At 47.8% G+C, this 25,951-nt stretch overlaps 1 protein-coding gene across 1 annotated transcript; it reads right to left on the bottom strand.

The window, feature by feature from the left end:
* Gdnf (glial cell derived neurotrophic factor) lies at positions 1-25,951 on the bottom strand. The gene is made up of 3 exons (XM_075975934.1): positions 25,476-25,951; positions 20,862-21,038; positions 1-3,092 (listed from the first exon to the last, which is right to left on the bottom strand). Exons 2-3 carry the CDS (start codon positions 21,010-21,012, stop codon positions 2,608-2,610), a joined length of 636 nt encoding a protein of 211 aa, XP_075832049.1. The 5' UTR covers positions 21,013-21,038; positions 25,476-25,951; the 3' UTR covers positions 1-2,607.

Below are 25,951 nucleotides of genomic sequence, written 5' to 3' on the forward strand. Positions count from 1 at the left end.
ATGAGAGTTTATTTGTAAAAAGTTACAAAATGATATTGTACAAAAATAAAGTCTGTAGAGAACTTTGGTTGTATAACACAAACGACCGAGACAGATCAGGGAGATCAGAACTTCCAAAGAAGCGTGCTCCTTACTGTGTTAGATGGTGATTACAACAATAACGAAAAAAAATCACCAACTTTACCCTTCTGTGGACTAGGCAGAGCAGCTTGCTCCCATTAGAGCCTGCTTGCAGTGTGGAGATGATGCTGAGCAGAGACTCCCCCGAGAGCTGAAGGCTGTGTCTGGACCTGGGAATATCAGCTACTGTGTCTACCAGGATTCTCAGAATTGAACAGAAGATCCTGAACTACTTCTGAATTGTGCCGGGCAGCTGAGGGCATCACCATTTTGAGCAGGAGAGGGTGAGAGCGCAGCCTTTGCCTCCATTTCCCAGTCCTGCAGAGGGTGTGGAACCATGCATAACTTGGGTCTTTAGGGCCATGGGTCGGGGAGGGGGATGTCCAGCAACTTTTACCTCTTGGTTACTTTGAAATTTTAACATGATTATTTGAGATAGGCCAATTGGTCCTACTTTGGGGGGTAGCAGCTACGAAGGAAGTGATTAATTAATTTCTGCATAAAATTCCATTTATGAAATGTGAAACAAGCTCTAACATAGGACTCAAGGCATGACCTGTATGCCAGCTAGACAGGTACACTATGGGGACAGTGAGAGGTACCATTCTCCCATCTACTTCCTCCCCTCTACACAATCAGGGTGGGCCTCCTATGTCCTGTGGCCTCTTTCTGTCAACCTTTCTTCCTAGAACTCGTTGGGTTGGAAGGGATCACAAATGTTGACCCCAGATGACCACAGACCTGGCAAAGGATAAGGCAGATGGCTTCTCCCTCCGAGATTCCCTATGTGCTTCTGCCTGTGTGCCTTCAAGGAGGAGGTAGGTGGGCAAGAATGGAGGCAGAGGTGCCATCGGGCAGGGCTAAACCTTGGCTACCTGGCAGGTCCTTCATTTCACTTTTAGGTGACTGTAAGTCCAGGATGACCAAGGGGAATTCAACCTTCTGTGTATGTGGTTATGACGTCACACATGTGGAAGGAAAGCGGAGCTTGTGGCCTCTCTGCTCAGTGATGGGGCAAGGATGAAATGGATCCCCCGGGTGGCAACGGCACTGGGACTGCTGGTGAGGGGGCAGGGATGAGATGTTCCTTTAACACGGTGTAACTCAGCTTGCTTGAGTCGCCTAGCCCGGATGAGACCCTGAATTCCCATGCCTAGAGCAGAGATGGGGTGAGTTGTCTGAGCTCTGAACCCCACAGGAAGTCGGAGGATCAGAAAGCCAAGGTCATCCTTGACCAAGCAGTAAGTTCAAGGTCAGCCTAAGTCACAGGAGAGCCTGTCCACAAAATAGGGGAAACCTGGGTCATTTAATGAGGGGTTGTCTTATAAAGGTAAAGTAAGTGATTTTTTTGCCCAGTGGAAACCCTTTTAATACTTTGAAGAGTATGGACCCTTGTTCCCAATTAATACTTCCTTTTGTTAACTTTTTTTTTTTTTTTGTATTTTGTGAGCACATATACTTTGGCACCTTTGAAAAGAGACTTTAATAAATAAGGGAAGAAGAGAGAAATTCATTAGTGAATGGTAATAAATAACAATAACTTAAATCTTAATAAATATCTTTTCTATATCTCTGTATCTGAAACAGATGCATTGCATCGAGTAGCTTCTCTGGTCACTGGTGACCACGCATAAACGGAGCTGTGTATGTAACGTCAGTCTCTGTAAACCAACAGGCCCCGGGGGTCTCCCTGGTGGGGGGGAGGCAGCTGGGGGCCTTCCCCACTAGCTCTCCTACCAGGATGCTGCCGAAAACCACAGCTTTCTTCCTGTTCCCGAGGACATCAAGGAAATGCCTTCTGGTTTGTTTTTAAGCAGGAGGACAGCCTTTTGGGTTCCTAGCCAACTTCTCCCTACCCCATACACTGTTTCAAATTCAACCACCAAGTGTCCCCCCACCCCCAAATGCTGGATGTAGTCAACCTCAGGCCTTGGTTTTCAAATTCAAACGTTATGATCTCTTTGTACCTCTGCTTTTGTTCCCCCCTCCCTTCTAGGGTGTGAATCCGTTGAGTGACAGGAAAATACATCTTTCTTATTTTCATCAGAAAATGTAGTGACAAGAGGTGACACCAGAATCAGACATTTCCCTGGTGTCTTCAGACACGTGAGCAAGAACCACTGGCTTGGTTCTCTGCATGCATCGGTAACTCGGACCGCAATTGGTGACCATGGACTGTGTCAGTTAAATGCTGGCAACAGCTAAGCAGGGACACCAGCCTTGAGCTTCTGGTGACATCACCTGCCATCCTGGAGTGCTCAGACGGCTGTTCTCACTCCTATCCAGTTGTCTGTAGCTGGGCCTTCTTCTACCAGGCTCCCACGATGGATGCCTTCCTCCTTCTCTTCCTCCTCTCCCTCTGTTTCCTTCTCGCCTCTGCCTCCTTGGTCCTCATCTTCCGTTCTGGGCAAACATTTCCTGGGAACCTTGGTCCCTTTCTTCGCACTGTAGCAGGAATGCAATACACAGCAGTCTCTGGAGCCGGAGTCAGATGCATCCACACCGTTTAGCGGAATGCTTTCTTAGAATATGGTAAACCAGGTTATCGTCTAAAAACGACAGGTCGTCGTCGAACGCAACCGGTCGGCAACATGCCTGGCCTGCTTTGTCACTCACTAGTCTTCTACTTCGAGATAAGTTTTTAAGTATTTTGTCATACATTGTCTCGGCCGCATCACAGGAGCCGCTACAATACCGAAAGATCAGTTCCTCCTTGGTTTCGTAGCCTAAACCCAAGTCAGTGACATTTAAGTGTATTGCAGTTAAGACACAGCCCCGATTTTTGCCCCTCTGGCCTCTGCGACCCTTCCCTTTGGAATTCTCTGGGCCGGCAGCTGCAGTCTGCCGATTTCGCTCTCTGCGAGGAAGCACCGCCGCTTGTTTATCCGGTGACCTCTTCAGTCTCTTAATGGTGGCTTGAATAAAACCCATGACGTCATCAAACTGGTCAGGATAATCTTCAGGCATATTGGCTGTTCAACAAAACAGAAAACATCACATGAGACAACAATGATCATTTCAGGCAGTCTTCTGAACCAAAGCATCCCTGGAACTAGCTAGAACTGTACCCCCAGCAAAGTAATCATCCGTTTATGCTAAGCGTTCCCGGTGGTCCCCTAGAAGCAGAGGCTAAAGTGTGCTGTCTATCACTTTGCGAAATATTGGTGTCAAAAAGAGAAGAGTGTTGACACGGTTCCTTGTAGGAAACAAGGCTTTAAGGGTGAGTTATTCATCTGAATGACGTCTGCCAGGTTAAGCAAGTAGACAGGTGGCTGTGACCAGGGTGGCATCTAAGGTCCTGTTTCATAGTCTTGAATACAGCTGTCATTCAAAGAAACCCTCTCAAACGCTCTCTGAAATGCAGACACCTGGGTGCCCTGGTTTGGGGAGGAATGGAGGCACTTGCCTTTTCTCAAGCTGTTGCAGAATTCTGGTGTTTGCGAGTATCAAAGCAAACTGAGAAACTAGAGGCTGAGGAAACGTGATGTCTTTTGACTTTGCGACTTTGCTATAAGTTTACCCTGACTTTGCCTCACTGAGTGGGACCAGATTCACACAGAGCAAACAAATATCTTTAAAATTCAACTTCATTTTAAAACCCATCCCCCAAACCTAAGGAAACAGAAAGGCAGATTATATTTGTATTTTACTGACAAACAAATGGAACAATTCTAACAACAACGACAAAAAAAATAGAATGATTTGAATATAAAGGAGAGGTTTTTGGGGACAGATGCAGGCTTGGGTCCAGATGTGAAGCCAGCTATGGCTGCAGCTGCCACAGGGACCCCACTGTGAGGTTACAAACAGGAAAAGAGACCCCATGGAGGAAAGAGGAGAGCACACCAGGATGTTTGAGACTTCTGGGGAAGACATGGATTTACAATCTGAGATTCTGAGTAGCTCATTTTACCTGGGATGAGGAACTAAGGAGGAAATAGTCATGGAATGATTTAATTCACACCAAGTAAAGGGGGAACCTAGCCCCCCTTTAAATCAGGTATTAAGCTTTTATGGTCCTCTCATCCCTTTCCAGGCAATTCAGTAGGCTTTGGGTCATATGTGGCTTACAAGCAACGGAAGAGTCGGTGGTTTCCTTTTTGGCAAGCTCAGGAAGATTACATTGTGTCTATTCTACCTCAGATTATTCTATCATAAACATTACTTATCTAATGGTTAAAATGTGGCAAGAATCCTGTTGTGTAAAATGAAATCCAGCTAATGTGACTTCTCTCTCTCTCTCTCTCTCTCTCTCTCTCTCTCTCTCTCTCTCTCTCTCTCTCTCTCTCTCTCTCTCTGTGTGTGTGTGTGTGTGTGTGTGAATGTGCATCTATGTAGCATGCATGGGTGTCTGCAAGAGGTGCTAGGTAAGTGCCTAGCTCCGCTACTATATTTTACACACACACCCTCAGTGTGATAAAAAATAATGAAAAGACTGGGAAAACTGGAATCAAAAGTACACCGTGGTTTGTTATGTGAAAATTAGCATTGGATGGCTCAGTTACTCTAAGTGACAAATTGCTTCAGTACTGACTTAGGTCCATTTACCTCTTGCTAACCCTTTACCTGAGCTGCGTCTCTCAGCCACCTCCATCTCTTTTGGGGGGGGGGTGTATATATGTGTACACATTTGTGTACAGATGTGTGCAAGTGTGTGGAGTCAAAAAGTCAGCACATGTGCCTCCTTCAGCTGCTCTCGGTCTTATTTTGAGATATGATTTACTAAACTTGGAACTCACAGGGCTACCCTGGTTGACCAGCAGGACACAGGGACCCTACCATCTCCACCTCCCTCAGGCTGGGACTGCAGGCATGTCTCTGGTCACGGGTTTTTATGCGACTTCTGGGGGTTGAACTCAGGCTCGTGTCTTCATAGCATGCCCCTTATCAGCTGAGCTAGCGTCTCAGCTGCCCTCACCACTCTGCAATCTGCTTCCCAGTCAGCGGTAAACTCTTTAACTGAGATCACTTGCTCTGTTTGCCCAGAGTGCTCCAAGGTTTGCTGTTGCCCTCATCTAAGAGCCGAAGCCCCGACTGGCAGAAAGACTGTACCTAACCCGACCTCTGCTGTGCCCAGGCTAAGTCATCTCTGACCAAATCAACTTGTATTCATTCTCCCTTCCCAGTGTTTGCTGGCATTTGAGGGATGGGGTGTTCCTTGCTTTAGGAAGCTGTCTTGTCCACAGGATGTCTAGCTGAGTCCCTTGCCTCTGCTCAGTTCATGATGGCTAATCTAGGTTGTCACCTTGACACACTTGGGGAGAAAGAACCTCAACTAGAATAATTTCCTCTATCAGTCTGGCCCATGGGCATATCTGTGGGTCCTTTCCTTTCCTTTCCTTTCCTTTCCTTTCCTTTCCTTTCCTTTCCTTTCCTTTCCTTTCCTTTCCTTTCCTTTCCTCTCCTCTCCTCTCCTCTCCTCTCCTCTCCTCTCCTCTCCTCTCCTCTCCTCTCCTCTCCTCTCCTCTCCCCTCCCCTTTCCTTCCTTCCTCCTTCCTTCCTTCTTTTTTTTTTTTTGTAAATTGATATAGGAAGGCCCATCCTGTGGGCAAAATTATCCCTAGATGGGAGGGAGGGGCAGGGCTGAGTGATATAGGAAAGGAAGTTGAAGGTGAGCCTGAAAGCGAGCCAGTAACTAGAGTTCCTGCGTGGTCCCAGCTTCAGTTCCTGCCCCTAGTTTCTTCTTTGCTTTCTCCTCTCAGTGATGGAATATAACCTATGAGAAGAAGTAAACCCTTTCAGCCAGATATCTAGCACAGCAACAGAAACCCAAGCTATACAACCACTCTCCATCCTCATAACAAGACGATGAAAATGTCTCTAGGCTTGGCCAAATGTTCTTAGGGTCTAAATCACCCAGACCAAGAAATACAGCTTAAACATGAGCCTTCGTAGGGCTGCCTCTGCCTGGGCCACTGCCCTTCACAGCACCATATACCCCTCTGACATCGCCTTTAAGTATATCCTTGATGGTGACGGACTCAGTCACTGGCTGGCCTCTTTGTTGAAAATGCAACTCCTCCCAAGCCTCTAGACCCTCCACCCTGTTCTTCTACCCCTGCTGTAATTCCTTGCGTGCGAACACCATCTAACTTGATCTTCTTTTTCATTCATTCTCAGTGCTCTCTAAGAGGATAGCAATGCAATCATGCAGAAACTGCATGTGCTTCTGTTTTTGGATTTGAGACAGGTTCTTGCCTTGTAGTCTAGGTTGGCCCATGTTTGCTTAGTGCCCATTTGGACCTCAAACTTGAGATCCACTCCGGCAGGAACTGATGGAATATAAACAACTGGGGTAGAACTCTGAACCAGGAGACCCTGATGATGGAATGAGGTCACTTTTAGAGGGGAAAAGAAAAGTTTTAAGATGATACTATGGCTTCTATGGAAAACTGCATCTTCATGAAATGAAAGGCTCTAAACTAATTCAGATCTTGTGGGGGCAGGGGGGAAATGGTGAAGCCCTGAGCAGCATGGATACTTCAGACCTGAGAGGAGAAAAATCATTTCCCCTGCCTTCCTTCGAAGCTTAGTCCTATGGCCTCTCAGGCATGTCTTCCATAAGAGGAGGGCCAGACACATTTCCAGAGGCTGGACCCCAAGAGGGTGCTTGGTTCCTATTATTTCCCTAGAAATGTTTTCTCGGGGCACTTCCTTTAGGGAGCTTTCTTAGAAAGACATCAGTTCCTTAAATTATTATGCTTTAATAATATGGAAAACTTTATTTTCAAAATGATCGGAGTGTGCTTTTTGTTATTTATTTCACAAATAGTGAAATTAGCGAGGAGAAAATAAAGTGTGTCTGTGTTTAGTTATAAAAACTTTAGTTTTTCTTATATTTGTAAAAATGCTTAATTAGAAACCCAAACTTCTAAAATAGATATATTTGAAGTGACTAATTAAAATACAATGGTGCTTTTAATTTCTTAAAAAGGGCTTTGTTTAACAAAGGACTCACACTATGGGGCCTTTGACTCTATTTAACATTTCCTAAGTAGATCATTAAGTTAGGAACCCAGGAGGATAGAAGTTAAGATTGATTACTAATCAGCTGAAGAGTAATCAAAAGGGAGGATGAAACACAAGAACTCCACAGACGTTAACAGTAAGACGTTGGAGTTACAAGAAGTCAAGTTTCCTGGTTTCAGAAACTTGCGAATTTGCCCGTGACACAATTTCATATCATCAGAGCCTTGTGATGACCTGAACCAATACTCCAGGGGCAAAATTTGGCTCTAGCACCTTCAACCTTCTTAAGAGAAATTTCCCCATTTTCCAGACTTGGTGGCCACACAGCTTTGTCACAGGCTCTATTCAGCAGATGCAACAGGTATGATGAGTTAGGTTGGCATCTGAGATAAATACTGAATGAAAATGATTAATAGTTTCAAATCTAGCATGCGACAAATATTGTAATATTTGACTATGTCACTATGAGACAGTGCTTTTCTCTTATTTTAAATTCCTCTTGGCTCTTCCACAGAACCAGGGAAGAGCCTTGGCGAAAAAGCTTCTTGTTCATATGAATCCATACTCAAACCCGCACACATGTACAACACAGAGTGAGCTCCAATGTGACCTGCAGACTTGGGGTGACTGCAGCCGATGCCATTCAAGTGAGGGGTAGTGATAGCAAGGGATGTTGGGGGCAGAAGGCGTGCGAAAGATTTCTGTACCTTCCTTTCAATTTTGCTGTTATCTTACTTAAAACCACAAGCAAACAAACAACAGCAACAACAAAAGTGGGGGTGATGCCCGCCTTTAACTGCAGCACTCCAGAAGCAGACGCAGGTGGCCTTCTGGGAGTTTGAGGCCATTCAACCTGGTTTGCCTAGTGAGTTCCAGGCCAGCCAAGAGATTCTTAATGAAACTCTGTCTCAAAACAACAAAAGCAAACAAAACAACAAAAGGCCTTACTGTCCCTGGGACACACAGGTTCAATGCGCTGAACTGAAGGTTTAGCTTAGGACTCCTCTTTTGATGGGGAGTCTCCCTTCCACCTAGATGCTAAGGAGGAATGCCATTTAAGCCCCAGCTCCAGGCTTTACCGGACTCTTTACTGAGCTGAAGGGTAACTTTTTTCTTTCATATTCTTAAAAAAAATATGAGCAAACAACAGGTTTCAATGTGGAAAGCTTTACATATGTGAATTGTGGGCTTAATAATTAATTATCAGAAATGAAGATTAAACATCATATTTTTCAAACCATGAGATAAGTCAATTTCTAGTTCCAGGCCTTTGGGTGCTGCTGAGTTTCACTTGAAGACACAGCCCCATTTTATCATGCTTAGAGTTTAGGGGATGCTAGTGGCCAAATGATTCTGTAGAAGGGTGCTGAGCAAACCTCACCGGCCTGTTCTAGCCTCGTCCAGGCGAGTAACATCCTACCTTGAATTCAGAGGCCCACGGCCGCTTTAACCTGCTAGGACTTCACTGAGCTGAAGGGCATGGGTTTAGATTCTCTCCTATACTATATCCTAAAGGCACTGCATGCCCTCACCCTATGAAAAGTTACAGAGTGTGAGCGCTACAAACATCCCTGACAATACTAACTTACCATAAAATACTTGCAAACCACGAAAGAAGAAGACCACGAGTTTAACAACCAAAAAGCAAAATAAGATAAAAGTAATGTAAGTAAATACACAATGAAAGCAGATAGGTCGAACACTTGCTTAGTTCCCAGATACGGTGTGGGAAATATGTCTGATTGAAAGCTAACGATTCAAGGCAAGATATTAAAGTTCTCAGTTGCTTGAAGTCATCCTTCAGAGTGTAACCAAATATTTTGGCATTGTTCTGTTTCAAATATTTTAACTCTGATGTGTCCTTTGTATAAACACTGCTATTTAAACAAATGAGACCTGTACGGGGTATGACTCTGGGAACAAACTGTTCACTACAAAGGCTTTGTCTCCCTCGATTATGGGGAAAAATGGTAATGCCACCTTAAGAACTAAGGACTGGGATTATCACTATTTTGTAAAGGCAACTGAATTTTCATAGGGATAATAGCAAGGGCTCTGAGCATTCCTTTTAACAGCTAAGCTAAAAAAAAAAAACAAAAAAAAACCTTCCAAAATTCAGAGTGTTGTCTTGGTTAACATGGTTAAAATGTCAATTTTTTCTTAAAAGCTGTAGGTCAGCCATATGTTAACTCAAAGGTCACTTTTGTATTGGTAGCCATGTGTCCTCTTCAACATCTCAGCCAGCTGTTAGCCTATCCAAGCGGGAGGTAACCCGAAGTAGTCCACACAACATGGGCATGCGAGAACAGTGGAGGGTTTCTGCAGCTGCGTCTGTTCCAGGAAAGGGGGAGGGGCTGACCCTAGCACCATAGTGTCTCTATGAGAGAAGAGATTTTCCAGGCCAACCTGAGAGCTGCCAAGTCGCTAGGGAAGACACAGGCGCTGATCGTGTGGGAGGCTCTGCCTCTCTACCGCACTCTACAGCCTCCAGCTTGGGCTCTGGACCTGCAAGGACAAACGTGCTGAGCTCACAGAGGGAGCCAGGGCCTAGCTGGCAACACAGATAAGAAGTACTTAGAAGTCAGTGCCTGGAGGGCCTCGCCCACTTCTGAGACAGTGCTAGGCTTGAGGAGTGAGAGACCAGGGAGTGCTCTTGAGACACTGGGTGGTCAGTTGTGAGATGCAAAGTCTCCCATGAGAGACTATTCATAGGCCGAGGACAGGGAAACACCCTGGGAAAGGGGGGATTCGATCTGAAGTTCCTACCTCTACTGCAGGCAAAGGACACATTGCCATGTAGGCTGTGTCTGAGAAATAGAAATTATCTCTTGGGCATAGACATAAGCATATCCTTATGTGTGTCTACACACAAGCACACACGAATGTTTATTTCTATGAAGAATTAGCCTAGGATCAGTATACTTTCTCAAGAATGACTAATGTCATTTCATAGGAATCAGTCATCTGTACCTTCCAGAAAGGTACAAACACAATTTTCTTTCATTCAGTTTGAAAAGTTATTGCAAGAAATATGGTATGTGGCTATTATTACATTAAAGTTCTTCATATTGCAATGTTTTCTAAAGTGAGGTCTTAAACAATAGCTTACTTGAAGCACTTAGCATAGGATCAGGGTGGAGCGGCTGCTTAGTCTCACAGGGTGAAGGGGAAACCTGACAATACTGTTGCTAAGCTGCGTGGAACTGGACATTCCCATACACCTCCTTACAGACCAGAAAGGCTCAGGGGAGACGTGTTTGCTCTTGGCCCACGTAGTTAGTAAGTAGAAATTTAGCTGGTTTGGTTTCAAAGATCAGTGTAGGTCTTGTCCTGCATGATGCCTTTTTGTTTCCAAGTAAAAAGTCTACTGCTCTGTAGCTTTTTAAAGTCTGGTGGCGAGATGTGCCAGTTCTGAGACTTGGAACAGGAAGTGGGAAATACACCTGCTATGGGAAAAGTTAGGTATGAACTCAAGTGCATTAAATAGATCTCAAAGTTAGGCCATCATGGGCCACAGAACAAAGAGTCTCTCTGAGAAGGGACAAGCCATGCCTTTTGGGGGCACCTCTCTCTCGTCTTGTTCTTGTATATCACTCTGAGGCAGATCTGCCAATGTCCCAGTCGCAACCGGAACACCAGCAGCCAGCAGTGGGGGCAGATTCAGACAGAGAGGCCCCGTCTCCGGAAGCTTCTCAGGCTCAGTCTGGCACCAGTGACCAAGCTCTTGCTGCAGAGTTGGAGAAGACAGAGCCTGAGATTCCAGGCCTGGGTCAGACCCTGATCAGCATGTGACCTTGGACAAGTAGCTTAGCCATCCTGAGGTCAACTTGCTGTCCTTTGGGGCGCCCTAGCTCTGAAGTCCTAAGGTGTGATCAGTTTCAGCTTTGGCTAGAAAGTGCTAACAGGTATTGGCTTCCAGCCACCTATGCAGGGAGCAGCATTCAGCTCAGCTACCATTATTAGCCTCCATGCCCCTACACCGTGAAGTCCCACAGAAGGTCTTCTGGGATCTAGAAGGCCTCATCACTTTACCTCCTAGTTCAGCTGAACCTGTCTGTGAAATTTAAACTAATCATTGCCAGCCTTCTACCAAACCAATTCGTGTTCTTACTGAAAAGAACCAGAAAGAAATGTAGAAAGGGCATTGCATTTGTACCACCAAATGCCCTGACTCCAGGCGTTGTCAAGCCTGAGTTTCTACCCGAGGAGGCCATATTGACCCTGTTAGCCTCTGAGGGGATGTACTGTAACAACCTGTTCTAATCTGTCAGCCTCTGTCACTCAAAAGGCAGGTACAACTTCTTCAAGATCTCAACTTTAACCCCTTTGTTTTTCCTGCACCAACTCTGTCTGAGTCATCTCCAGCTCCCTGCTCCAATGCTACAGTCAGTCATGGCAACTTGTCCTAGACCCAGAAGGTCATCTGTCAACCCTTGTTCTTGCTTGCCTGTCGGGGACCTCGGAAATGTGTGGCGAGAGGGCAGAAAAATGTTCTGAGGAGTTCTGCGTAGCTTTATCACTGTGCATGGTTTAAAAGTCTTCATCTTATCACATACTTCAACTTAGAATAAATATATCAGAGATCACTAAGTTCCAAATGCTGGACTGTCTTCCTTTATCCAAGGACCGTCTTGCTCTCCTATTTTGGGTACAGAACAGATTAGCTAATAAGAGGCCACTCTTGGCTAAATCAGAAGGGGCTCAGCAGCATCTCTTTTTCTGAAGCCGTCAGCAACTAAGACAATTCATGAAGCCGGTCTGACCCTCTCCAGAGTGACCATGCTCTTTTCTCATGACCAACAGTGACACTGGCTTGTTTAAAGAGTCTCCGCAGTGTAAAGACCCTAGTGTTTGGCTGTTGTTCTTTTAAAGCATTTCTGGATTCCCTCAAAGCAGAAGAAGACGACCAGTCAGAATGTACATCACTTCAGAATACAGAAAAAGAGCACAGGGTATATATTAAAGCTACGTGGGCAACCAATATACCATTTTATTCAGCACCTGCATCTACTTTGACCAGCCCGGCACCTACTTATTAGTTATACATATTTTGAGCTGTTAGCCTACAACTCAACTAAGAAAACTTAATAATAACTACATGTGAGCACAAACAATCAATAAAAACCCCAGTTGTGGAACAGTAGATTAATTTCATTATTCATATTCCAAGTGCTCTGATTTCTATGTATGAGGTCCATACTTTTATTACAGTAGTGATGATGGTTTTCCAGCCACACAGCATGGCTCCCTGTTGGGGAATGGCCATTCTCCTGCTTTTAAGTCAGGAAAATACCCTCCAGGGTGCCCATTTGTCAGTTAATCCATGGACACCTGGTGTGATTAAAAGCACTTTACAGCTAGCAATAATTACCCCATGCTAATGAGCACACGGCATGAGCGCTGGGGAAAATAAAAGAAAAGAAAAAAAAGAGAAGACTTAAAAAATTAATTGTGCAAAAGAGCCACTAGGGAAACCGGTCTCTTGTGGTGTTATCAGTGGTAGCTGGCATTGGGGACTGAGGGCCCTGGTGGAAAGTCTCTACTTCCTCTTCCCTAAAGAGTCCTGTTCTAACCCCAAGAAGCCACAGGACTCTACAGCGCATCCTAAGCCCCTGGATCTTCCCCAGAGTAGAGGTGAGAAGTGAATTAAAGTAGCTCTGAGGGCCTTGGGGACTCCTAGGAGAACAAGAGGGATTAAGAGAAGAGGGCAGAGAAGTAAAAAGGTTGAAAAAAATCCACCTGAACTTGTCTGGTGGATTCCTATAGGTCAGCGGTTCTCAACCTGTGAATTGGGACCCCTTTGGGGGTCAAATGACCCTCACACTACAACTCACAAAGGTTGCAAAATTGCAGTTATGAAGTAGCAATGAAAATGATTTTATGGTTGGGGTCACCACAGCATGAGGAACTGTATTAAAGAGTGGCGGCGTTAGGAAGGTTGAGGAACACAGCTCTAGCTGGATATGAGGAAAGTGATTCTATCCTGTCCATGTGTTGGCAGAAATCTCTAAGAGTTCAGGAAGACTTCAGAGAACTAGGCACAAGCATCACGTGGAGATAACTACATTTGCAAAACCTCAATGCTGCATTCCTTCCTTCCTTCCTTCCTTCCTTCCTTCCTTCCTTCCTTCCTTCCTTCCTTCCTTCTTCCCTCCCTCTCTCCATCCCTCCATCTCCCTTCTTTGTCCTTTCTTCTCTCTCTCTCTCTCTCTCTCTCTCTCTCTCTCTCTCTCTCTCTCTCTCTCTCTCTCTTTCTCTTTTTTCCATCAGGCGAGTCATGTGTGAGTGTCCTGGGGTAGCCTGTTGCAGTCTCGTGTGGGGACAAGTGTGGATATGAGCTCGGGCTGCCCTGACTCAAAGTCTGATTCTGTGGTGCCCCTGGATGCTCTTCTCCCCACGATGTCCTAAGACAGGAACAGTCAACTCTACCTTTAGGTCAAGATTAACACAAGCAAAGGTTTGAGTTTGGAATGAGTGGAAAGAATGGTTCTATGAAGTCAACATCGTGTGTCTGTGATCATTCTTCACTGGTATTTATATCAGAGGCAGGGGAACAGAAACCACTGTGCATCTTCAGGCAAAGCACAGGAGATCGAGGACTGGATCTCACCACAGTTTAGACTCCAAAGCATATATGACAGAGGACAGACCTTTGCCTAGGCTCTGGTTCAGTGATTTGTGGACAGGGAGAACCATCAGTCTCAGGGGTGTGCGCTGCCTCTTCTGTGTTCCTAGAAATGCCTCACAATGAACCTTCTGAGCAGCAACAGACTCAACAGAGTGCCATGAATGGGATTTTCCTATATTCATCTGGAGGCACATGTCCCCTGAGAGTATTATGAGACAGCTTTCGGCTGCACCAGGGTAGCTTCATGGGGTTTTGTCTATCCCTCCAGCTTCACATCTGCTTTGTCTCTCAGGCCTATGGTGGCCCTGCTGATGACCGCTCCCCCCCCCCCCCCCTCCACAGCCTTATTAGCTCTTCTGGTTCCTGACTGTGTAAGGGGAACTTCATGCCCATAGTTCTGACTTCATGGTGAGGATCGTGCCAACTAACGACAATTCAGACATAGTCAATTTAGGATCACGTGGTGTTAGGTGTTTCTGATTCAAGATTACAGCACCCACGAACAGAGTTGTTCAAAGAAATTTACTTGAATCTAGCCACATAGAAATAGTCAGGTAAGTTCAAACTGAGGAGCAGTCAAGGAAACGATAGACATCCCCCCGAATGTTAGCATCACGGATTGCAAGAAGGGATTAAAGAATACAGGAACCAGATAATCATATATACTATGTGATTCTAGACTTAAAAAGTAATATAGAGGACATTATCACCAGGACTGATGAAGCTGGACTATTTGTTGGACAAGTGCCTTACACTGATATCAAATTTCCTGACCTTGTAGCAGATTTGTGCTTGTGCAAGACATTGTGTTATTCTTAGGAGATATATGCTAACATACTTAATGTTGTGACTTTTGCAGTGCATCTTCAAATGGCCTGAAGGGAAAAACAAATGAGGCGTGTGTGTGTGTGTGTGTGTGTGTGTGTGTGTGTGTAGTTCCCAAATGGTCAATCAATGACATATAACTACTTAAACTCACAATAGAAGAATTTAGATGCCCACCTCGACATGTAGAAGAAATAATTTTCAGTATTAATCATCTTCCCTTAGGTGCCTATTGAGTGCAGCAGTTGGAGTCCCAGGCCTGGGCCATTTGGCCCCCACATGACCATGGACTGTTTAAGTCATGCCTTTTCAGCTCCAGTATTTTCTCAAAGCCTCAAAGATGTGGTCTTTGATGCTACCAAGCTAGCCAAAGTAGCAGATGTGTCCTAGTGGTGACCCATACTTTGTTTCTGGAGTAGTCACCTCTTGTCGCCCTGGCACTCATGTCTTGCCTCCACCTGAAGCTTGCCTGCCAGCTGGTAGCAGGGGACTGATCTGAGAACAAGTGTGTTTCCCAGAAGTTCTGAAAGTTTGTGCCCATTTTGTGGGAATCCTTACAGAAACCCATGTGTCTGATGTGTTCTGATGTGAGCTTTGAGATCATTAATAATGTTGCCTTAGACCTCACCAGGCCAGAAAGAGTCAGAAAGGGACCAAGAGGAAATCTAAAACAGATTTTCCTGGAAATCTATGTTTTGGGGTTAGTTGATAGATTTTCAGCTACATACTTGTATTATTTTTAATCTACTAACCTAGAATCATAGTCTATGTTGAGGGCTGGCTTTGGGACTAGATGCCTACCTCAAGCTTGAAATATGCCTTCCCTACTTACTAGACCTGTAACCTGGGACAGGATGTAAATAGATCTAATTCTTTCATCTATAAGGTGGAGATAACCTTGTTCCGTAGAGCTCAAACTAGCTTGATTTTAGGATGTTAAGTTATTTGCTCCAAACCAGGCTACTCATATGGATAGTTAGAAGGTTCTGGGACACTAGCTTTAGTAACGAGATGTATTTACATGCCCCTGATGATGAGTGACTTTATTTGACTGTGCTCATGCCTTGAAGCTTTTTAAAAATAAGAACACAAAACTACAAGCGAAAAATTTGCCTATTCTGAAAGCCCCACTCATGAGTAGTGGACTAATATTTGCCATACATCAGCTGTATAGCGGAAGACACCCACGGTCACCTGCTTGTCATAGAAAATGGGCAAACTCATTTTTCTAGATAGAGCACTCCATAATCCCCCGGGGAGACATCTCCCTGTTCCCAACACTTCAGCTCCTCCTCCATAATCCCCCGGGGAGACATCTCCCTGTTCCCAACACTTCAGCTCCTCCTCCATAATCCCCCGGGGAGACATCTCCCAGTTCCCAACACTTCAGCCCCTCCTCTATAATCCCCCGGGGAGACATCTCCCAGTTCCCACCACTTCAGCTCCTCCTCCATAATCACCTGGGGAGACATCTCCCAGTTCCCACCACTTCAGCTCCTCCTCCATAATCACCTGGGGAGACATCTCCCAGTTCCCAACACTTCAGCCCCTCCTCTATAATCACCCGGGGAGAATCTCCCAGTTCCCAACACTTCAGCTCCTCCTCCATAATCCCCCGGGGAGACATCTCCCAGTTCCCAACACTTCAGCCCCTCCTCTATAATCCCCCGGGGAGACATCTCCCAGTTCCCACCACTTCAGCTCCTCCTCCATAATCACCTGGGGAGACATCTCCCAGTTCCCACCACTTCAGCTCCTCCTCCATAATCACCTGGGGAGACATCTCCCAGTTCCCACCACTTCAGCTCCTCCTCCATAATCACCTGGGGAGACATCTCCCAGTTCCCAACACTTCAGCCCCTCCTCTATAATCACCCGGGGAGAATCTCCCAGTTCCCAACACTTCAGCTCCTCCTCCATAATCCCCCGGGGAGACATCTCCCAGTTCCCAACACTTCAGCCCCTCCTCTATAATCACCTGGGGAGAATCTCCCAGTTCCCAACACTTCAGCCCCTCCTCTATAATCACCCGGGGAGACATCTCCCAGTTCCCACCACTTCAGCTCCTCCTCCATAATCACCTGGGGAGACATCTCCCAGTTCCCACCACTCCAGTACCTCCTCCATAATCACCTGGGGAGACATCTCCCAGTTCCCAACACTTTAGCCCCTCCTCCATAATCACCCGGGGAGAATCTCCCAGTTCCCACCACTTCAGCCCCTCCTCCATAATCCCCCGGGGAGACATCTCCCAGTTCCCACCACCGCTTCAGTCCCTCTTCCAGCTCATGCCCACTGCTCTGTCCCCCTTATATGTCTGACTACACTTCCCCTATAGCATGGCCACAAGTTCCTCATGTTGCTCTCTGGTCTGGAATGTCCCCCTCCTTTTCCTTCCAAATACCCACCATTCAAACACGCCTTAAATCCCTTTCCTGGACTTTCGCTGTCCTGTTCTCTAAATCCCAGGAAGTACAATGCTAGGAATTCTTGGCGGCATGACTTTAGCCAAAGGATAGGTGTATCTATCTGTCCTACTGATGCCTGTCCACTCACCTTGCCACCTGCCTATCTGTCTCCTTATAATTTACAACTAGATCCATGTTTGCCTTTTGGATGCTGCCCATGTCTGGCATATGGGGGTATTTAATATAAAATGGCTTCTGATGGAGCTCAAATGATTAATTAGACCATAAGTATTTTCATTAAGCGAAGGCCAAGATCACTGGATTTTAAAGAACTGTCACACATACAGTAGGAAAGGAAATGCCAGACATTTCCACTTTTGTGTTAGCTAACATTGACTCTTCTGAGCATAACTCTTAGGCTGATGGGCCAGTGCAATGTCCTATGGCTGCTCAATTGTAAGTTAGCCCTGGAAGCATTTCTCTGAAGAACAGTTATTAGGGCTTGAGGAAGAAGATGCTGGTCTCAGATCTCAAGGTATCAGTGTCCCCTAAAAGAGTCTTCCTCACCGACTTTAATTTCAAGAGCCCCTTTCCAAGGGCCAGGCCTCCTTTCCCTCTTATATAGCGAGTTACCTTTCCTACTGGCTCCTCCGTACAGGTGGAAGCAGCGAGTGGGTGGTGCTTACCTATTTAGAGTTCCACATCTCAAAATATAAGATTTGCAAGTTTAACACCATCTACTGTACTGTGCTGGGTTGGCTTCATTCAAGTTTTCAGTTTTAAAGTCAATGCTTATTCTAATGGCTTCTCTACATACAATTCATCCTTGTCTCTTACACCGGATATGATGGGAGATGGCTCCCAGGGCAGAGACCCTTACCTAGTAACCTTGTGAGTTACCCTTCAGTTTCATCATGGTTCACATGATGCTTTTTATGGATTATTCCCTGAAAGCTTGATCGACAAGATTATTTCTACAGAAAACTTCATGTCCTGCTACCAACCTGATAGGCTGTAATCCCATTGTATTATAATAAGTTAGGAACTACCTGAAGTATAAAAAATGAAAGCAATCAGTTTTAGTTATCGGTTGAAGACCATCCAAGCCCTAGAGAGTTTTTCCCTTCCATACAAAATATATTTTAGTGGTTTGGGTGAACACTGCCCCTAGTATCTATAGACCTGTCTGCTGCCATCATGGACATCTGGCACTTTAGACTTCACCTTTTCAGCTCTCAGAAGCGTCAAGTTTCCCTGTTAGCCTTAAAATGCTGTAGCATCTGTATATTGCGCACTACAGACACCACCCTACACTATCTCTAATCAGACAATGGCAGGAAGAGGCACAAATGAACCAAGGGGGCGAGAGACAAAGTCTTGGGTGCCTCCAAAGACAAACTGCAACCAAGTTTCTGAGTTAGTTTAAAATGGCCATGGGCCGTCTATTTTATAGCCGACCTTAAGACAAGCCAGTCAGTTATTACTTCTATTTGCATAGTCACACCATGTATGAATTCGGGATGCTCAGTTTGCAATGGACCCGGTGGCATGGATGCAGACCCAAGAGTGAATGTTCTGAGCATGATGGACAGGGCTCAGTGACTGTTAAAGCAACAGAAGTTCTTTTGCTTAATCACTAAATCCCAAGCACCCGAAGGAAATCATAGTGACCAAAATTTATAGCACTTTTTATTTTCAAATGAGATGAAATGACTTAATGGTTTTCTATACCAGACTTAGCCAGTTGCTCCACATACGGTGCAGGATATAACTGTCAGCACTGTGGCAGGGGTGTGCCGACACCAGTTGAGTAGCTCAAGTCTGCACACTGTCATTATTTTGCCTTCCCTGCACTGACAGCTTGCTACTGAATTGAACATACCTGGAAAGAAGTCAGTTGGCTTAGAACACAGCTCAGTTTCTCTTGGGGTAATTTCTCTGTCTAGGCTCTACTGCCTCTTTCCATGGACAAAGCAGATTTGGGTGTGTTCTGCTCTCTTGAACAAAATCAGTAGTCAGAATCTTGTGCACAGATGATGACGCATCATTTGAGAAAGGAGAATCCATTCCCTCTCACATCACCCTGGGCTCTCTGCAGTCAATGCCAATCAGTGCTATCTTCCTCGTGGACTAGCTGATTAACTCACAGAAGCTGGAGGTTTTCCTAGGATGTTTTCAAGCTATGGTGATGCGATCTTGCAAGGCCACTAGTCCCACCTGGAAAGCATCTAAAAGTCCCCACGCCCAGGCTACACCTCAAACCAATTATATTAGAATCTCCTGGCATGAAGTCCACTACCATCCTAGAGGACTCCATTCTCAAAGGATGGGTAAGCCAGGAGCATGGAGGCCAAGGAGCAGACCTGGTTATTACTGGCACGTGGGAGAAGAAAGGCTTCTCTTTTGTGGACAGTGGTAAACTGTTCATTGAGTTCTAAAGCCATTCATTTGTAAGAATTAACGGAAAGCTCAACTTAGCCAGCCCAGGTGGATAGGATACTTATACAGCGGGCGATTAAACCTCCAGGAATCAGCTTGCAATCAGTCATTGTGCTCTGATGTCTGAATTAGAGAACTGTTATTATCTGCCACTGTGTTCCTGTCCCTCTGGCTGGCCCTGTAGGAATAGATGAAGGAAGACAATGGCAGAGAGGGTGTTTAGAATTCCTTCCGGAGAAATGTTTGTACACTCATCCTAAGCTTGTGATTGATGTGGAACTCTTTAAAGATGAGTTTACTCCATTTATTGATGGAGAGTCTTGGGACTCATGCTTGAAATTCAGGGGGTTAACTACATTCCATTTTAAACCCTAGATCACTCTAGAAATCCTTATAGAATTTTACCTTCGTGGAACTTGGGCAAGAAGCATGTCACATTTAATGTTTGCTTCCTAGTACAAGACCACAGAGTTTGGTTTATTTCAGTCCTGGGGCTGACTTGGGCTATGGTGCTTCCTGGATGGTTGGGTGGTCACGTCCACAGCACAGTTCAAGTGCAGAACATCAAAGTCAATAATTCTAGGGGGGGGTTATGAGTGGGTGGGAATGAGTATTTTGAGAGTGTGTCTATTTTTCTGTTGCTACCTTTGTTGCCTAGATACTTTCCCACCCATCACAGTCACTTGCTATGTATCTATCTCACTTTACCCAGACGGGCTTTTGAGGAATGGAGCATAGGTTGTATCAAATCATATCTGTAATTGCTTGCTTTTAGAATGCTAGCTTTTGAGTAGTAAACGGCAGGCTTGTTTTTAAAGTAAGAGTACCCTGTTCCTTTGTTTCTTTGCTTTTCTTTGAATTAGCATCCCGGGGTGTGTTCTGAATGTTTCTCTCTTTCAGCTCTGCTTGCTCTAGTCACCCTGATGTCTTCCTACCACAGAACTCTCAGTAACAGACTTGATGCTAGGCAGATGCTAGCCCTGGACACGGAGGCCCTTCTGGGTTCTCTCTGGCTGGGTTTTCACATATCCCCTTGCAGGTGGGGATGAAAATGCAAGAGGTTTTAGACTTAAGCACAGCGAGGCACAGTAAAACAGCGATAGAAGAAGAAGAAGAAAAAAAGAAGGGGGGGTGTTCTTAGAGGGGCAGGGAAGAAATGTGTGCTCTGGTGGTGTTTGGCTGTAATGGTGGTGGTAGTGGGAGATTTGTTGATGGGAATGATAAAGGGACATTATTCATAATCTCCGCACTGGACAAAGGATCCCTTGTTGCTTACAAGAAAGGCACCTGGGACCCTTGGGCAGCAGCGGGCAGAGGAGTTCCCTTAAGGGTCTCAGCGCTCTTCCCATTTAGCCCGAGAGTGGGGAGGCTCACAGCCTTCACGACTGGTCCCGGGTGGCTGCATGCCTGCGTGCGTGCGGGTGCCCTGGGGTCCACTGATGATGGCCCAGGAGGGAGGGAACGGTTCTTACAGTCACTGGTCAGCGCGAAGGGTGCGCGGCGGCGGCCAAGGGAGCGGTCTTCGGCTGGCGCCTCGGGAAGCCTCTTACCGGCGGGCAGCGGGAAGGCAGACGCGGTGTGGAGCAACACCAGGCAGACAGCCACGACATCCCATAACTTCATCTTAGAATCCCGTCCAGCGGTGGCACCTGCGCGGGCGGGCGGCGTGGGGGAGAGAACCGCACCATGCAAGTTAGGCTCGGATGCCCAGGATCCCGGCGCTGCCCACAGACCTGCTCTCAACTCCACGCTTCTCTTCCTGCACAGCTGCAGACCCGCGTTTACCGGAGCACCCATGGTCTCCCGCTCTGATCCCTGTGCACCCCAGGTGCAGCCCTCATTCCCGACCCCGCCACTGCTGACCACTTCTCAGCCCTCCACTCCCCAGATCCCAGATTTTGGACGTAAACTTATACTGCAACTTCTAACCCACTGCTTCTACTGGCTTGCGGCACCCTACAGTCCCCAGGGGGCGAATAGGGTAGCTCCCATCCGGCTGCCTTTGCCAGGCCCTGGACAGAAACCGTCCCTCCCCACCTGGCAGCTTCCATAGTTGAGCCCTGGAAGCCAGACTTCCACCCAAGCAAGCAACAGCAAGGACTAAAATCAAGCTCACTCCTCTGTCCCAGGCTGGGCCCTCCTTCCAGCTCGGTAGGATGCAGGCTCCAGTGCCCTGTCTGCCGCCCACCCTTCAAACAACCCGAATAAATAAAAATTTAGTCACCAGAACAAGTTAATGTGGAACTACAGACTCTGGCCTGCTAAAAGTGTCTGGGTTAAGTTACCTAACTTCGGAAGCATCGACTTGGCTTAAAATGCCTGTTCACTTCTCGGAATCATGAACATGAACTCAAGAAAAAGCTCAGCGAGGGCCCAATAACTTTTTAGCCGTTGCTAGTAGGCAGGGATTGCATATATCTTGGGTTTTTAAAAAAATCTTCCATGGTATACCCGACGATGCTCTTGATTTTATTTTTGCAGCTCTGTGAAATTTTGACTCTCACCCTTTCCCTCTCAACAGAGATTATGGCGTCCTGTGCCCTTAGCTACACCAGGACCACAGTCAGAATCCTGAACATTTTAGGAGGCCTCGCCCCTCCACTATTCAAAGTCCTTTGGACTCTTAGGCCTCATATCCCTAGAAAGGGGGGCATGCAGCCTAGGGTGAGAGAGGCAAAAGGAAAGCCCTGTAAACCTGGCAATAGGTCCCAATCAAAGAGATGGGGGTGGGGGGATGAGGAGAGAGATTAAGTCACCTAAAGGTACGGTGTTACTCTCTCTCCCAGTGTTCCAGAGTTGAGGGGGGGTGGTGGCACTGCCTGGAGAGCACTCTCAAATCAGAAAATTCACGCATTTGATAAACTAACCTTGACATTTTCCGTGGGGGAGGGCAAAACAGTTTCCAGGTAAATACCCAAACCAAAACCTCTTGGCAACATTCCTGTTAGTCTACAGGCACTTCCCTCCCTCCTTTCTGGGGTACATCCTCCCGCCCCTCACAATCTCCACCCAGAATTCCAGTCTAGGCCCCTTGATAAGGCCACCAGGAAAGCGTTTAATTCGGCCACCACCTCCCACCGCTGCGGAGACGAATTCATTTTCCATCCCTTGGGCGTCTGTTGCCTCCGCAGCTGTTGGGCTCGGAGACTGGGAAGCGACAGAACCACACAGCGCCCAGGTTCCGGCTGCGCGGGCTGGCTTGTACACCCCAGAGGAGGGAAAAAGACGCCTCTAGTTCCCTCCCCGCGCGCAGGCCCAGGAAAACTCCCAGGCAGTGCAAAGGCAAGGCAGAGAGGCGCTTCGTGAGCGGGAGCGGGGGAAGGCGAGGTCTCCCGCCTCTGGGGTGCCAGCTCTGCCAGCTCCCGGGTGCGTGCGAAATGGCTGGCGATCCCGCGCAGCAGGGAGGCGCGGGGTTAAGGCTCCGTCCCAGATCGCCGTGCTCGCCAGCAGGAAGCTGCGAAGGCACCAGATTTCCCTTCTGCATTACGAGGGTTTCCTCCTTTTTTCCAGTTTGGCTCACGGAGGGCTTTTAAAATTGGATGTGAAGAGCCTCGGTCAGAAGTGTGGCGGGCGACGCTGGCAAAGGAGGAGAACACTGGGACATTCACTCTGCCTCGCCAAAGGAGGCTCTCCATCTCATCCTAGGCCGGGAGTCCAGGGCGCCCCGAAAGCGTTCCCCCCTCCAGTCCCGAGGCGGAGCGGGCGCACTCTTTATTGAGAGCCCCGGGGCCCGCTCCTCTCTGAGCCACCTTTTATTTGGTGGCACTTGCTTCCCTCCCTCTCCACACAGCCGGGGCTAAAGATGGGGTGTGCATCTCCTAGGAGGTTCTTCTCAGGAATCTGTCTGGGCCCCGCCTCGAGGCAACCCTGCTTATCTTCCCCAAAGCCGCTCTCTTCCCCAAAGCACCGGCGGGACCAGTCCTCGCCACGCCTGGCCTTTGCCGCGCGTGCGAATAGCTTAAGGCACCGACCGACCCGAGCAGGAACCAAGCTTTCACTCCGAGGTTGGTTTTGCCAAATGACCTCTCGTTCTCTTTCGGGCTTGGAAAACGGGTTCCCCTCTCCATCCTGGACCAGCTTATCTCAGCAGGGCAAAATTATTGGTGCCGCGCATGTGGGTACCCGGTGGGTCCCAGGACTTTGGGTTAAAGGATGCGCGGAAAGCCGCGGTAATGACTGCCAAACCGCCGCTTGCCGATTCTGAGTTCCCGGCACCAGGGGGCACCAGAAACCGCTCGGGCCTTGTAAGTGCTTGTGCGGCGGGTAGGCTGAATTGTCATTTTAAAATATAAAACCCTAGAAGAACCACTGTGTCTATCCCCAAACTAACTCGGGGACCTGTGGGCGTCCTTATGCGAATCCTCACTTTTGAGGCTTCTACTCTCCCGCTCCTTTTCCCCATTCCCCCTCTCCGCGCTTCACCTGAGGTGGTTTCTTGGCAACCTGCTTTTAGACACCCTGATCCTCTGTCACAGAAACAGCTTTTGAAGTGGGTGATTGCTCCCGTCGCCAGCCAGTGCCCCCGCACCATTTTGGGGGGGGGGGTGGTAGGCTGGGAAGTTTGCTTGGGATTTGCTTTCTAGACCTGGAGGCGTGGGAGGAGAGTGCACTCTGAACTCGGGTGTTTCCTCTGGGGTCCGGACAGACATTACTAAAAGAGCTGTTGCCTTTATCTTCTGTGCTCAGTGTCCTCGACTAAGGACGCATTCTTTTACCACTCCCCCATAACTGACCAGCCCAAGATGGAGAAAGGGGGGAAATTTGGGGTGCTTTGGAGAAAGGGGGAAACATATGGGATGATTCTGGAAGGCAAATCAGAAGGGGGTCCGTTTGTTAGATAGAGTTCTAGGCCCAGGAGCACTTCAAACTCTTAGAACAGTAACCTAGAGACGCTGCGGGCTTCCTGGACGCTAGACACTTGCCACTTGTTTAAAAAGACACCTCCCCCACCAAAGCGCAGAGAAATGGAGTGGGCATGGTCAGGGCAAGAAGGAAACAGCGAATCCCTCTTGGAAGGCTTGGTGGGAGGAGGTGCACGCTTATGGGGGTTAGTTGGATTGCCCCAAACAAACACAAATTCAAAATACGGAGGAAGCGAGAGTCTGGCGCTCTCTCACACATTCCCTGAAGGGACTGGCAGAGTTGCATTTATCCTGGTCAAACAGCACAAACTTGGCGAACTCCGGGCTTGGGCACGCTCATCCGCCCTGAAGGCAGATCCTGCCACAGGCGAGGCTCCAGGCAGAGGAACCCTGATTCGTGGGTTCCTTTTCCCTGGGTGGGGCTGGAAACCAACCCATTCAGGAATCTACACTTCGAAGTGGTACAAAGTAGTGTGTGTGTGCTGGGGGGTGGGGGGAGCTGGGGATTTCTTGGGGGATAGAGACCCAGAGTCGCTGGAGAGAAGAGAAAATTAAAACAAGCACCTCGAAGGCCTAGCGGAGACCTGGAAGGTTCTCAAAAGTCTTTCGAGACAGAACCCCGGGGCCGAGTCGCTGTCAGGAGCTCTTCTCCTAATCTTGATCCGCATAAGGGCATTAACAAAGTACTAGCAAAAGGCCCGAGAAGGGTAGGCATGTAACTTTGCAAGATTTCGCTAGAGGAGGTGAACCTCTATTTTTAGGTTCACAGCACCTTTGCAGCCCTCCTTCCCCTAGCTTAGCTTTCTTCCAGAACAGACCGAAACAAGCTCAACAGTAAGTTACACTCCGAGCTATGATAACGCTGCAGTTGCACTCTGGAAAAGACACTGGCGGCGGTGGGTTAGTGGATAGCCAAGTCTTCCACGGTTCCAGGACCGCACAGAGCAGCGCCCTACCAGGGTGGGTCATGGGAATAGCCCCCAGACCTCCAGCCTTTCAGGGTTCCAGGGCACCAGGCGCTCTATAGATTTTTTTCCCCACGCGGAAAAGAGAACGTACCCTCGGCAAGGCTAGCGTTCCTCGGATCAGCTTGTCTCTTGAACTCCGGCTAGCCTTCCTACTTTACACTCAGTAGCCCGCTTGGGGTTCAGCCGCGCCCTTCTGCCCTCAGACAACACCGTTGCCGCCCGCCGGGTCCCCTCCAGCACGCTTCTCCCTTCTTACCTCGGATCCGGTCTCCGTAGACCCCCAGTTGGACATTAACTCCAAGTGGCCCGAATCCCAGCCAGGAGACCCATCCGGACCGCGGGCAGGAGCGCGGGGCCCCGCCCAGAAGGTCGGGATCAAGAGTACGCAATCCAGGGGTCGCGCCGGACAGCGAGGACACACAGGAGGCTGCGGCCACCGTGCCAGCCGCCGCCGCCACCGCCACCGCCGCGAGGAGCGAGAAGGCTGCCGACACCTCCCACACCGGCCTCCTGGACCCCAAGAAGACCAAGTCTGAACAGCAGCCCCTGCTGTGGCTGAGGGGTGACACGGCTGCGCGCGCGGAGCTCTGGGCTGGAGCTGCACCGGGCTGGGGCGCTGCGGGTGGCTCAGAAGCAATCGCCTCACTCCGCACCTCCTCGGGGCGCGGTGGCTGAGAGTATGAGGCGGGCCTGTCTGATGATGCCGAGGTCTTGCCTGGAGATCCGAACGAG

Source organism: Microtus pennsylvanicus, chromosome 6 (assembly GCF_037038515.1).
Source record: "Microtus pennsylvanicus isolate mMicPen1 chromosome 6, mMicPen1.hap1, whole genome shotgun sequence".
Taxonomy (NCBI): domain Eukaryota; kingdom Metazoa; phylum Chordata; class Mammalia; order Rodentia; family Cricetidae; genus Microtus; species Microtus pennsylvanicus.